The 13,439-nt window shown below is 42.9% G+C and overlaps 1 protein-coding gene across 1 annotated transcript; it reads left to right on the forward strand.

Annotated features, from left to right (window-relative positions):
• The first annotated feature begins 2,718 nt into the window (after positions 1–2,718).
• Positions 2,719–10,875, forward strand: ccng2 (cyclin G2). The gene is made up of 8 exons (XM_072551716.1): positions 2,719–3,099; positions 6,851–6,985; positions 7,586–7,723; positions 7,876–8,126; positions 9,131–9,209; positions 9,337–9,435; positions 10,065–10,270; positions 10,395–10,875. The coding sequence occupies exons 2-8, from the start codon at positions 6,851–6,853 to the stop codon at positions 10,480–10,482; spliced, it is 996 nt and encodes a 331-aa protein (XP_072407817.1). The 5' UTR covers positions 2,719–3,099; the 3' UTR covers positions 10,483–10,875.
• Positions 10,876–13,439: the final 2,564 nt, after the last annotated feature.

The raw sequence follows: 13,439 nt of genomic DNA on the forward strand, positions 1-13,439 counted from the left end.
AGGCGAGCTGCAGCCTCCAGAGGAGAATAACTGCCGAAAGTGATGGATTAACTGAGCACTATATTAAACCAGTGGATAGACACAATCGCTGTAGGCAGGGTTGTGTGGACTGGACTCCCAGAATGCAGCACGGTGCCTGTAAACACTGCTCTGGGCGGCAGGGGAGAGAGCGAGAGGGGGAATAGTCTGAATTGATTCACTTTTATTTCTTCTGCTGTTACTCTTTCCTCCTGGAAATCATGATTTGGAGATGTTGGTGTTGGACTGGAGTGTACAAAGTTAAAAATCACACCGGGTTATAGTCCAACAGGTTTAATTGGAAGCGCACAATTAAACCTGGGACTATAACCTGGTGTTGTGTGACTTTTAACTCCTGGAAATCTGTTAATTACTCCCTTCTGGGGGAAAAAAAGCCTTTGAGCTCCTCCGTCCTTGTAGAATTCTGACGCATTTCCAAACTCCCCTTCTCTGTGGTCTTTGAATGCGTTGTTGCCACCCAAATTCGTGCACAGAGTCATTACAGCCGTACAGCATGGAAACAGACTCTTCCGCCTGATAGCCCAAATAAATCTTGTCCCATTTGACCCATATCTTTCTAAACCTTGTTCATATACCCACCCAGATGCCTTTTAAATGTTGTAACTGTACCACCACTTTCTCGCAGCTTATTCCATAAATGCACCGCCCTCTGTGAAAAAAAAATTGCTTATTGGGTCCCTTTTAAATCTTTACCCTCTCACCGAAAACCCATGTCCTATAGTTTTGGATTCCCCCCCCCAACACCCACACCTTGTCTGTTTACCCTATGCACGCCCTTCATGATTTTATCAACCTCTATATGGTCACCCCTCAGCCTTTGATGCTCCAGGGAAAATTTCCCCTCTTTCCTAAAACTCAGTATTTCAACAAAAAATGGCTAGAGAAACTCAGCGAACACCTGTGGAGAGAAGGCAGAGTTATCGTTTCAAGTCCAGTGACCATTCCAAATAATTTCTGCTCTTGTTTCAGACTTCTAGCATCTGTAGTTCTTGGTTTTATTTTACACCACATTTCAATATGTTCAGGTTTCTGCTTCTGCCATAATACTTGTCAAAATTATAAATTACATCCTATGTGACAGTAACATAAATAAACTGTCTCCACCTCTTGTATACGATCCACTATGCTAACACTTTCATGTGTTAAAGGCAGTCAAATCAAAACAAGCCTGAACTTCCGAGATGAGGTGAGTGTAACTGTTCCTAACATCAAAGCAGCATTTGACAAATCTGGCAAATGAGTTCTAGCAAAACTAGAGCCAATGGGAATCAGGACAAAACTTTCCACTGAATGGAATCATATGTAAAATAAAAGATGAATCTGGTTATTAGATTCCAGTTATTTCAGGTTCAAAACCTTTGTGCAGGAGATCCTCAGAATTGGATATTATCTTTAAACCTGTTCAGAAACGTTGTTACACACCTCTAGAGCAAAGCCTGCTGTTTTAGAGGTAGGGATTGGGTCCCTTTTAAATCTTTCCCCTCTCACTGAAAACCTATGTCCTCTAGTTTTGGATCCCCCCAACACCCACACCTTGTCTTGCATCGTACTGCAAGAACCCACAAAATCGCAAATCAATGAACCCCCACCATTCTCCCACTCAGGATATTTGGCAGGATTCAAACCTAGGTCCCCAGAACCTGGGTCTTTGGTAATAGTCTAGCAATAATACCACCATGTCATCACCTCTTTGTTGCACAGGGTAATGTCGTGCTGTCTTGACCTTCTCCCTAGACTTGGAGAGGTTCACTCCATCACTGAATCCCCACCATCAAAATCTATTAACCAGAACAAAACTGGATTAGCAATATAAATACTACACAAATCCCAAGAATTCTGCCCAAAACATGTCTAGCATCTATAACACAAAAATCAGGAGTGTGATTGAACTATTCCTACTTGCCTTGATACCAACCAGGAAATTGCAGCCCACTTGCTTGACAAAACATTCCATATTTACTCCTTTCACCACTGTCACACAGTATAACAGTATGAACTGTACATAACTGCCATAACTCAGTGGCCTGTTGAAGATGTGCTACTAATCAAGTGGGTTGCTGTCAAGCATCTCGAGGAACGGTTATAAGGAACGTTACCTTTGATTTTTCTGCACAGATATTGCCAGGCCTGCTGAGCTTTTCCAGCAACTACTGTTTTTGTTATTGATATTGAGTTCAATATTATAAATGAATAGATAGTATCCATTATCCACGATAACTCTAAACCTTACGAAACACCATTTCAAAATCTAGATTAAGATGTTACGAAATCTGCATACGTTTGTCATATATGTCTCTGTATTAGAAGTACTTTCAGATCTCAACTTGCAGAATTGAAATCTGCTTAACAACAACAGAATGTTTAAATGCCGTTTCCACCAATCATCAGTCAACGTTTCTACCACCATTCACCATTCACAGTCATGCCTTTTCTACATTCAGCCAATGGGAAACGGAGGATGGTTAACGTCAACTAATCAGCTTCGGGCTGAAGGACCAATCATACCACCCCATTTCGGGCGGACTTTTCGAACCGGCCAATCAGAATTGGACATTTAACTGTGACGACCGAATGATTGGAGGTGAATAGAATGTCCATCCGCCCCACCCAAATAAACAAAACCGATTTTCTTCTGAATACCGAAATGTTAATTATCGTCCAAACGTCCAAACTGCTGCACTTATAGGAAACTGCCCCCGTGAGCGGGGAGGTCTTTGATAAATCGGATAGTGTGGAAAAGAAGAAAGGAACTTCTTCGTTATTTTTACACAGGAAAAAAAATCCTCCGCTGCGGTGATGTCATCGCCGTCAGTAAATAATCAAGATCGAACAGAGAGAAAGAGAAACGGGACACACAGAGAGAGATGAATAAGTAATAAGGAAGCAGAAAGAATAAAACTAAAGAGTGGGGATAGGAGAGAGCGACCGGGAGGAAGGGATAGGAGATTAAGGGGGGGAACAAAGTGGGGGAGAGAGATAGATTGTGTGACCGGTGATAGTTCCATTCACTCTGGTCCCGGATTTTAACCGCATCCGACAGCTGGATAAACTGATAAAACCGTGAGTTAAAATACGAGCAAATCTGTCTGTTTACACTGGGGGGGGTGGTCTCTGTCTGTTTACACTGGGGGGGGTGGTCTCTGTCTGTTTACACTGGGGGGGGTGGTCTCTGTCTGTTTACACTGGGGGGTGGTCTCTGTCTGTTTACACTGGGGGGGTGGGGGTGATCTCTGTCTGTTTACACTGGGGGGGTGGGGGCGATCTCTGTCTGTTTACACTGGGGGGGTGGGGGCGATCTCTGTCTGTTCACACTGGGGGGGTGGGGGCGATCTCTGTCTGTTTACACTGGGGGGGTGGGGGCGATCTCTGTCTGTTTACACTGGGGGGGTGGGGGCGATCTCTGTCTGTTTACACTGGGGAGGTGGGGGGTGATCTCAGTCTGTTTACACTGGGGGTGGGGGTGGGGGTGGGGGTGGGGGGGGTGATCTGTCTGTTTACACTGGGGGTGGGGGGGGTGATCTGTCTGTTTACACTGGGGGTGGGGGTGGGGGTGGGGGTGGGGGGGGTGATCTGTCTGTTTACACTGGGGGTGGGGGTGGGGGTGGGGGGGGTGATCTGTCTGTTTACACTGGGGGTGGGGGGGGTGATCTCTGTCTGTTTACACTGGGGGTGGGGGGGGTGATCTCTGTCTGTTTACACTGGGGGTGGGGGGGGTGATCTCTGTCTGTTTACACTGGGGGTGGGGGGGGTGATCTGTCTGTTTACACTGGGGGTGGGGGGGGTGATCTCTGTCTGTTTACACTGGGGGTGGGGGGTGATCTGTCTGTTTACACTGGGGGTGGGGGGTGATCTGTCTGTTTACACTGGGGGTGAGGGGGGGTGATCTCTGTCTGTTTACACTGGGGGTGAGGGGGGGTGATCTCTGTCTGTTTACACTGGGGGTGAGGGGGGGTGATCTCTGTCTGTTTACACTGGGGGTGGGGGGGGTGATCTCTGTCTGTTTACACTGGGGGTGAGGGGGGGTGATCTCTGTCTGTTTACACTGGGGGTGGGGGGGGGTGATCTCTGTCTGTTTACACTGGGGGTGAGGGGGGGTGATCTCTGTCTGTTTACACTGGGGGTGAGGGGGGGTGATCTCTGTCTGTTTACACTGGGGGTGAGGGGGGGTGATCTCTGTCTGTTTACACTGGGGGTGAGGGGGGGTGATCTCTGTCTGTTTACACTGGGGGTGGGGGGGGGTGATCTCTGTCTGTTTACACTGGGGGTGGGGGTGGGGGGGTGATCTCTGTCTGTTTACACTGGGGGTGAGGGGGGGTGATCTCTGTCTGTTTACACTGGGGGTGAGGGGGGGTGATCTCTGTCTGTTTACACTGGGGGTGAGGGGGGGTGATCTCTGTCTGTTTACACTGGGGGTGGGGGTGGGGTGATCTCTGTCTGTTTACACTGGGGGTGGGGGTGGGGTGATCTCTGCCTGTTTACACTGGGGGTGGGGGTGGGGTGATCTCTGCCTGTTTACACTGGGGGTGGGGGTGGGGTGATCTCTGCCTGTTTACACTGGGGGTGGGGGTGGGGGGGGTGATCTCTGTTTACACTGGGGGTGGGGGGGGGGGTGATCTCTGTTTACACTGGGGGTGGGGGTGGGGGGGTGATCTCTGTCTGTTTACACTGGGGGTGGGGGTGGGGTGATCTCTGCCTGTTTACACTGGGGGTGGGGGTGGGGGGGGTGATCTCTGTTTACACTGGGGGTGGGGGGGGGGTGATCTCTGTTTACACTGGGGGTGGGGGTGGGGGGGTGATCTCTGTCTGTTTACACTGGGGGTGAGGGGGGGTGATCTCTGTCTGTTTACACTGGGGGTGTGGGGGGGTGATCTCTGTCTGTTTACACTGGGGGTGGGGGTGACCTCTGTTTACACTGGGGGTGGGGGTGGGGGGTGATCTCTGTCTGTTTTCACTGGGGGTGGGGGTGGGGTGATCTCTGTCTGTTTACACTGGGGGTGGGGGTGGGGTGATCTCTGCCTGTTTACACTGGGGGTGGGGGTGGGGGGGGGTGATCTCTGTTTACAGTGGGGGTGGGGGGGTGATCTCTGTCTGTATACACTGGGGGTGGGCGTGGGGGGGTGATCTCTGTCTGTTTACACTGGGGGTGGGGGTGGGGGGTGATCTCTGTCTGTTTACACTGGGGGTGGGGGTGGGGGGTGATCGCTGTCTGTTTACACTGGGGGTGGGGGTGGGGTGATCTCTGTCTGTTTACGGTGGGGGTGGGGTGATCTCTGTCTGTTTACACTGGGGGTGGGGGTGGGGTGATCTCTGTCTGTTTACACTGGGGGTGGGGGTAGGGGGGTGATCTCTGTCTGTTTACACTGGGGGTGGGGGGGTGTGATCTCTGTCTGTTTACACTGGGGGTGGGGGGGTGTGATCTCTGTCTGTTTACACTGGGGGTGGGGGGGGTGATCTCTGTCTGTTTACGGTGGGGGTGGGTGGGGGGGTGATCTCTGTCTGTTTACGGTGGGGGGGGTGATCTCTGTCTGTTTACACTGGGGGTGGGGGTGGGGGGGGTGATCTCTGTCTGTTTACACTGGGGGTGGGGGTGGGAGGGGTGATCTCTGTCTGTTTACACTGGGGGTGGGGGTGGGGGGGTGATCTCTGTTTACGGTGGGGGTGGGGGGGGTGATCTCTGTCTGTTTACACTGGGGGTGGGGGGTGATCTGTCTGTTTACACTGGGGGTGGGGGGTGATCTGTCTGTTTACACTGGGGGTGGGGGGGGTGATCTCTGTCTGTTTACACTGGGGGTGGGGGGGGTGATCTCTGTCTGTTTACACTGGGGGTGGGGGGGGGTGATCTCTGTCTGTTTACACTGGGGGTGGGGGGTGGTCTCTGTCTGTTTACACTGGGGGTGGGGGGTGGTCTCTGTCTGTTTACACTGGGGGTGGGGGTGGTCTCTGTCTGTTTACACTGGGGGTGGGGGTGGAGGGAATCGGACCTGGCTGTTTTGCTTGTTATAGTAAACAGGGTTAAGAAGACTTGGGTGAATTGCAACACCTTTAACTGCGTAGTCATAGAGATATACAACATGGAAACAGACCTTTCGGTCCAACCCCTCCATGCCGACCAGATATCCCAACCCAATCTAGTCCCACCTGCCAGCACCCGGCCCATATCCCTCCAAACCCTTCCTATTCATATACCCATCCAAATGCCTTTTAAATGTTGCAATTGTATTAGCCTCCACCACTTCCTCTGGCAGCTCATTCCATACGTATACCACCCTCTGCGTGAAAAAGTTGCCCCTTCGGTCTCTTTTATATCTTTTCCCTCTCGCCCTAAACCTATGCCCTCCAGTTCTGGACTTCCTGACCCCAGGGAAAAGACTTTGTCTATTTATCCTATCCATGCCCCTCATGATTTTGTAAGGTCACCCCTCAACCTCCAATGCTCCAGGGAAAACAGTCCCCAGCCTGTTCAGCCTCTCTATAGCTCCCTATAACCCTGGCAACACTTGTAGATCTTTTCTGAACCCTTTCAAGTTTCACAACATTTCTCCGATAGAAAGGAGACCAGAAATGCATGCAATATTCTAACAGTGGCCCAACCAATGTCTAGTACAGCCGTAGTTGCAGCTTAATGGCTTGTTTCGTTTGGCTCAGTGAAGGCTATTTCTGGTTCCTGTGGCCCGGTTGGTTACTGAGTAATTGTGCTATACTGAAAGAAAACTCATATGTTTGAATTTTTAATGATTTATTTCTGCCATTCAAAAAAGGCACAGTTGGTTTAAATACTAAAGTATTCCAACCATTTCATCTTTGTTTAAAGATGAAAGACTTGGCATCTTATGAACACAACAATGAAGCCCATAAGCTATTGAAACAAATAAATCAGTACTTGGAACAAGAATCCAAATTTCTACCAAGGGCCAGTGGACTCCTTGCAATTGAAGCATCTTTGGAGGTAAGAAATATTTAGATTTGGAAGAAGCAATTTAAAATTTATTTACTAACCTAATGAGTTTTTAAAATCTATTTGAGGCAGGCTAAAATAGATTAGAATTATTTTTCCCTATAAATATTAAATCTAAGATGCTCATCTTTGTTTTGTGAGTTGGGGATATTTTGTTTGACTATGTACTGTGAAGGGGGTGGAAGGTGCATCTTTACAAATCCAATGTTTTTGAGCAAGATTTTTTTCGTCATTTTATTTGCAAGCTTAAAACTTCAAAACAAACACCAGATTTGGTGTAAGATTGAATGTGTTTTTATAAATGGAAATGTATTCAGCATTTGTACAATTGCTTCACTAACTATTGTATTCACCCAGGCTTCTGTTAACTTTTTCTGTTGCTTTGTACAACATCAAAGCTTGGAATCTATGTATACTCAATAGTTATTACTCTATTAGCAAAAATTACCACTTCAGTGCTACATTTAACTCCGTTCAACTCGACTTAAAAGTGTCACTGAATTTTTAAATTTTAATTGTTTGTCTGATCTGATTGTGTGTTTGAATCACAAGGAAGAGAATTGAAAACCTTTTTCATGTTCTGAGTTGCAGAATGATGATTGTATCTCCCCAAAGTTAAGAGATGCTAAAGTGGAAGATCTTCGGAGTTTGACCAGATTCTTTGGCTGCAGTACTGAAACTTTTGTTTTAGCGATTAACCTACTGGACAGATTTTTGTCAATTATGAAGGTTAGAATTGCAAATAGTTTCTGCATTGTTTTAATATGTGAATGACTAAAATTTTTAATTGCCACACAATAATTTCAAAATTTTATCGTACTTTCATTTTTTTTAGAAGATTACTTGAACTCACCTGTCCTTTTTTTGTGCTACATTTGTAGGTGCGACCAAGACATCTGCCTTGCCTTGGATTAAGTGTCTTCCATCTAGCAGCTAAGACCATTGAGGAAGAATGTAATATCCCTTCTGCCCATGACCTCCTCAGAATCAGCCACTGTAAGTTTACAGTGTCTGACCTTAAGCGGATGGAAAAAATTGTCAATGAAAAGCTGAATGGGGAATTTAAGGCTGTCACCGCCTTGGATTTTTTACACCTGTATCATGCCCTGGCACACTGCCATGTAATTAATGGGTAAGTATATGAGGATTAATTATAGGAAAGTTTTATAATGCGTAGGTAAATTTTAATTTTCTTAATGCTCACCTCTTGCTTTTTTTTTTGTTTTAAAAAAAAGCATTGTCGTAGTCCTTGCTTTTATTTCAAAAGTTTAAAGTCCAAGGTGCTGTTTTAAGGCTACAAGAAGTAGGAACTGGAGTAGCCCACTTGGTCCTGAAATCTTGCTCCACTATTAATATGATCACGGCTGGTCCAACATGTTCCATGTCCACTTTCCTGCCCTAGATTGGGTTGAGATATCTGGTCAGCATGGACAGGTTGGACCGAAGGGTCTGTTAGCATGCTGTACATCTCTATGACATAAAGATCATATCTACTTCTTCTAAATCCCAATGAGTAGAGTCTTCACCTGTTTAACATTTTTGTAATTAAAGCATTCCCTTCCTATTGAGGATCATTTAGGGTGTAGGTTTGATATCCAGACGTTTCATTTCCTGGCTAGGTAACATCATCAGTGGCGACCTCCAAGTGAAGTGAAGTTGTTGTCTCCTGCTGTCTATATGTTTGTCCTGGATGGGGTTCCTGGGGTTTGTGGTGATGTCACTTCCTGTTCGTTTTTCTGAGGGGTTGATAGATGGTATCTAGATCTATGTGTTTGTTTGTGGCGTTGTGGTTGGAGTGCCACAAACACGACATAGGACAAACCTGAAGAAAGTTAGCCACCGGGATACACGGATACCAGCTAGCCACAAAGACACGACCCTCTCTCCCTCGTAGCCCTACACACGGAGGAGAAAAAACCACCATTTCGACTGGGACAGGCTAAGCCAAGACATGCCAGAGAATTCCTAGAGGCCTGGCACTCCAACCACAACGCTATAAACAAACACCTATCTCGATACCATCTATCAACCCTTCAGAAAACGAACAGGAAATTACATCAACACAAACCCAAAAGCAAAGACTTAGGATTGAATTGTTCTGTTAATTTTTGCACTAATTTTTTTTTGTTCCCTTAGGAAAGAATTTCTGATCCTTGATAGGCTGGAAGCACAGCTGAAAGCTTGCTGCTGCCGGTTTGTTTTTTCTAGAGCTAAAGTAAGTTTGATTGCATTTTATAGTGTTATAACAGTTATGTGTGGGCCTTGTTTCTGAGTTTATTTTAAATGACTTCTGTTGTGCTATGGAATGAACTTTAGTGTGAAATTCATTTTTGCTTTTGCAGCCATCAGTATTGGCCTTGTCCCTTCTGACCCTTGAAGTTGAAAACTTGAAATCCGGTGACTTGTTTGAAATTATACTGCGTGTTCAAAAACATTCCAAAGTGGGTATATAGGAAGCTGTTTTTTTTTCAAAAAAACTCCTCTTCTTTCACTATGCCAGCATAGTTTCTACATTTAAAGCATTACCATTTTGATATGCTGTATGAAATGTTAGGATAGACATGGAAGGAGCTAAGCAAGAAGAGGTGATAAACAATATTTCTTCCCACACACTATTGCATTTGCAGATTTCATTGTGACAATCAAAGTAAGCTGATTTAAGGTTATGGTATTGCATATTTATATATATGCTTGACTATGTCTAAGGAAATTGAACACAATATGCTTAAGCAGTGACTTGCATTTGCAGCACATCCTCAACAAAACAAAAAAACAATCACATTTTACATGAAACCTAGCTATTTCAGTTGATCCTGTTTCAGTCAATTTTGTTAAATATTAGCTATTTATTGAACCAAATTTCCTCGACCATTTGGACCCAAGTATGTAGTATACTTTAATTAGAGTGGGTTCTGGAGTACACTTCAATTTGTTTAGGAGGAGTAAACGTCTGTGTGCTCTGACTTTAATGTGTAAACCAATGGTACTACATAGGAAGTTTAGTGAGCATTTCCAATGAAATGCACTATAATCTTGTAGTAGTAATAATAATAATGATCATGTCTTTTAGATTAGCCAGTATGACTTGGCATACTGGCGTGAACTGGTGTCCAAATGTCTGGCTGACTACTCTTCACCTGAATGCTGCAAGCCTGATAACAAGAAGCTAGTGTGGATTGTTTCAAGGCGTACAGCCCGTCACTTACAGAATAGTTATTATAGTGTCCCTGAATTGCCAACTATCCCAGAAGCTGGCTGCTTCACTGAACCTGAAAGGTAAATTACTGTGGTTTCCTGATATTGAAAGATTTTTGTATTTAAAAATTTATTTCAGCAAGTAATAACATACAGTTAGCTTTTATTTGGATTTTCAAAATTGTTCTTTTTTTTTGTTTTAAAGTGAGGATTCATGTGAAGAAATGAGCTGTGGTGAAGATGGTCTGAGTAGCTCTCCACAGAGTCACACAGAAAGTGAATTCTTCTCTTGATCTCTTGCACCAGTCCAGGTGGCAAAATTTTGGTTTTCAGCCAACATCTCCAAACCTGTAACTCATCTTTGCACATGTATTCTGTTTATTTTTTAAGCTTGGTTCTGATTTGTTTTTTGTTTTAGTGAATTTTTATGCTTTTGAATTTTTATGCTAAATAGGGATTGAATTGAAACAATGTTTCTAAAGTTCTACTGTAGATTACCTACATCAATCTAGAGGTGTTGCAGCCTCATCTCCTTGTACTTGTAGTTTGGCATTATTCTCCCTAGTAACTTTTATGTTGTGCTGATTTTAAAACGTTGCTCTGTCTTCAGTTCAATGAGGTGATGCCCTTCAATACTGCTTAGACAATGATTGTTTATTGTTACTGTAAAGCTATATTGTAAACCAGTTAACTGTTGGTCTGGACTTAATCGAATCTTCTACTTGTTGGATATAGTTTTATTAGCATGGAATTTTATTTGCAAGATATGGTAATATAAATATTACGGCATAATTTTAAGCTTTATTTTAGATATGAAAATCTGATCTTCTAAGATTCAAAAATGGAAAGCACTGACTTAAATTCCTTCAGGACATTCATACACAGCTTGACTAGATAACCCACAGCATTTCTGATTTACTATTATCTGATTTCTAAAAATCACATGGTTAATAGATTCACTGTAAAATGCAGCAATTATGGTGAAACCAGTCGTTTCCTGCAAGCTAACCAAAAATTCTACTTTTGACTATAAGTTTCGAAGTAGAACATTGCATGCTGTCCATATCCATTGATAATGACATGAAAATAAATTGTCGTGCATGCTGAAGGAGCACAGGTATTTGGATCTACTGGATGGAAGTGCAGCATCAGTAAATTAATAACTTTATGAACCCTAATAAGCTAAGGCAAATGTCAAAGGAGTATTTTAGGTATTTAATCATATATCTCCTTTTTAAAATGATTGCAGATAACAATGTCTTATCAAAAATCACATATTTCAAGACTGATTTCAAATTGTATCTGGAAATTAAAACCTTTAATGTATTGTTGTAAATGCCAGTTTAGAGTGTTAGTGAATGGGTAATGTTTTGTGAACTAAGAAATTGTGAATATTATTGAATGCATTCCTATTCTTTTCACTTTTAAATTGCTAATCCATACCTACTATAATAGGATGACTTTTTTTTTAAAAGCTCATTTTTGCTTCAAAATTTGTGTTATCAAAGCATTTTAAGTCAATGTTATAGGAAAGGTTTTTTTTTTGTTGCTGTGCAGATTCCATTTTTGTAGAACCAATCATTTTTGAGTGAAGTAACATCAAATTTAGGAGTACACTGCAAACCTTGACTACGGGAATTCCTGTACAGTGTCGGTTTCCAATGTTGAATTGAACTCCTCATCAATCATACTTCCTGCACATCACAGCTTACTCGCTCACTCACTCTTGCTGTCTCCATCTGCACTTTTCACAAACCATGTGGTAGTAGCAGATGTGGTAGATAGGAGAGTGCTGTTAACAACTTTTCATGCTTGTCACTCCAGCTGCTTGGAGAGCGTTCAGATCAGATTGGTCAGGTTAGGCATACATTTTGCTAATGTTAAACTACAATTTTTTTTTTGAAAGGACAAAAGTGCCAACTGGAGGAAGTGGTCTTTTTTAAATTGCAAATGTTACAGCTATTTCAGATAGTACTTTAAAACCACTGTACTTTTAGCAACAAATACCTCAAACTGAGCCTTTGGTTTAGCAACTTGTTTTTGTACAACCTAGTGGCTGTTTCATGTGCCAATCGGATATTTTTGAGAATGATTACTATGTACTGTTGATGTTTGATCAATGACCATGCTTGCTCCTAGCTTTTATTTTTGGTATGAAGTAAAAGTTGTTTTCGGAACCTCTGCAGCAGCAATGTATGAAGGAGAAATCCTCGTTTACAAACAAATGTACATAATTTAACTTAAATGTATAGGAAACAAGTGCACTTATTTTTCCCTTTTTTATTCAGGTATGAAAGCAACCAATGCACTTATGAAAAGTATCATGTAGCACTGTCTGTCTGATTCTTTGGCGTTGTGAACAAGTTCCCTGTAGATATTAACTTATTGTATATTTCCAATTTGTACATATTGTAAAATATATCACCCTGAAACCGTCTACCTACCAAGGTAGAGTAAATAAAGACTCTTTTGAAATCTATTTAATTTTGTTCAGAAGTTCCAAACAATGCTTGATTGCCAAAATGTTAATGTAAATCTCATTAACTGATTTGCCTTAGATTTTTAATCAACAAGAGAATCAAACTTGACTGACCTTGAATACAATTTAGATGGATCTACTTTCATTACTTTTAGGAAGAGAATTCCACATACTTAAAGGCTCTTTCCCAGTCTTCCCCCTATCTCTTGATATGCACACACTGTCAAATCCCCTCAATGAATGGTATGCATTTTATTTTAGGTTAATTTTTGGAAGAATTAAAAAGCAAAGGTCACTTTTTTTTTTCCTTTTAACAACCTTTTCTATTTCAGGAATCTGAATAAATCTTGCCTCAGCTACTTCAAATACAATTATATCCTTTTTAAGTAAGAAACCAAGATTGCACTCGAGTTGTGATTTTCATCTGAAGAGCTTTACAACTGCAGCAGCATTTCCCTTCTTGTGAACTTCATTTCCCCTTGCAAAAACTACCAACATTTAATTTGCCTTAATCATTTTCTTTACCCACATACTAATGTTTTGTGAATCCTTGTACCATGACCATGTAGTCTATCTTTTATTCAAATGTATGCATTTTCTACTCCTGCCAAAGAGTACAGGTTTGCATTTTCCTGTATACTCAAACTGAAAATCTACCTAATCACTTAGGACCTGCAAAAGACTATCAATTGATTATCTATTCAATGGGTGGTGTTGGAATGAAACCTCTATTTCACCCACTCCCTCTATCGCTCCCTCTTTTGCTTTCTC

Source organism: Chiloscyllium punctatum, chromosome 1, assembly GCF_047496795.1.
Source record: "Chiloscyllium punctatum isolate Juve2018m chromosome 1, sChiPun1.3, whole genome shotgun sequence".
In the NCBI taxonomy this organism is placed as follows: domain Eukaryota; kingdom Metazoa; phylum Chordata; class Chondrichthyes; order Orectolobiformes; family Hemiscylliidae; genus Chiloscyllium; species Chiloscyllium punctatum.

Bases quoted from the DNA above. Each gene is read 5' to 3' on its own strand.
- ccng2 (XM_072551716.1), top strand. From the start codon at position 6,851: ATGAAAGACTTGGCATCTTATGAACACAACAATGAAGCCCATAAGCTA. The intron at 6,986-7,585 runs GTAAGAAATATT...TCTGAGTTGCAG, and splicing joins CAATTGAAGCATCTTTGGAG to AATGATGATTGTATCTCCCC. The intron at 7,724-7,875 runs GTTAGAATTGCA...CTACATTTGTAG, and splicing joins GATTTTTGTCAATTATGAAG to GTGCGACCAAGACATCTGCC.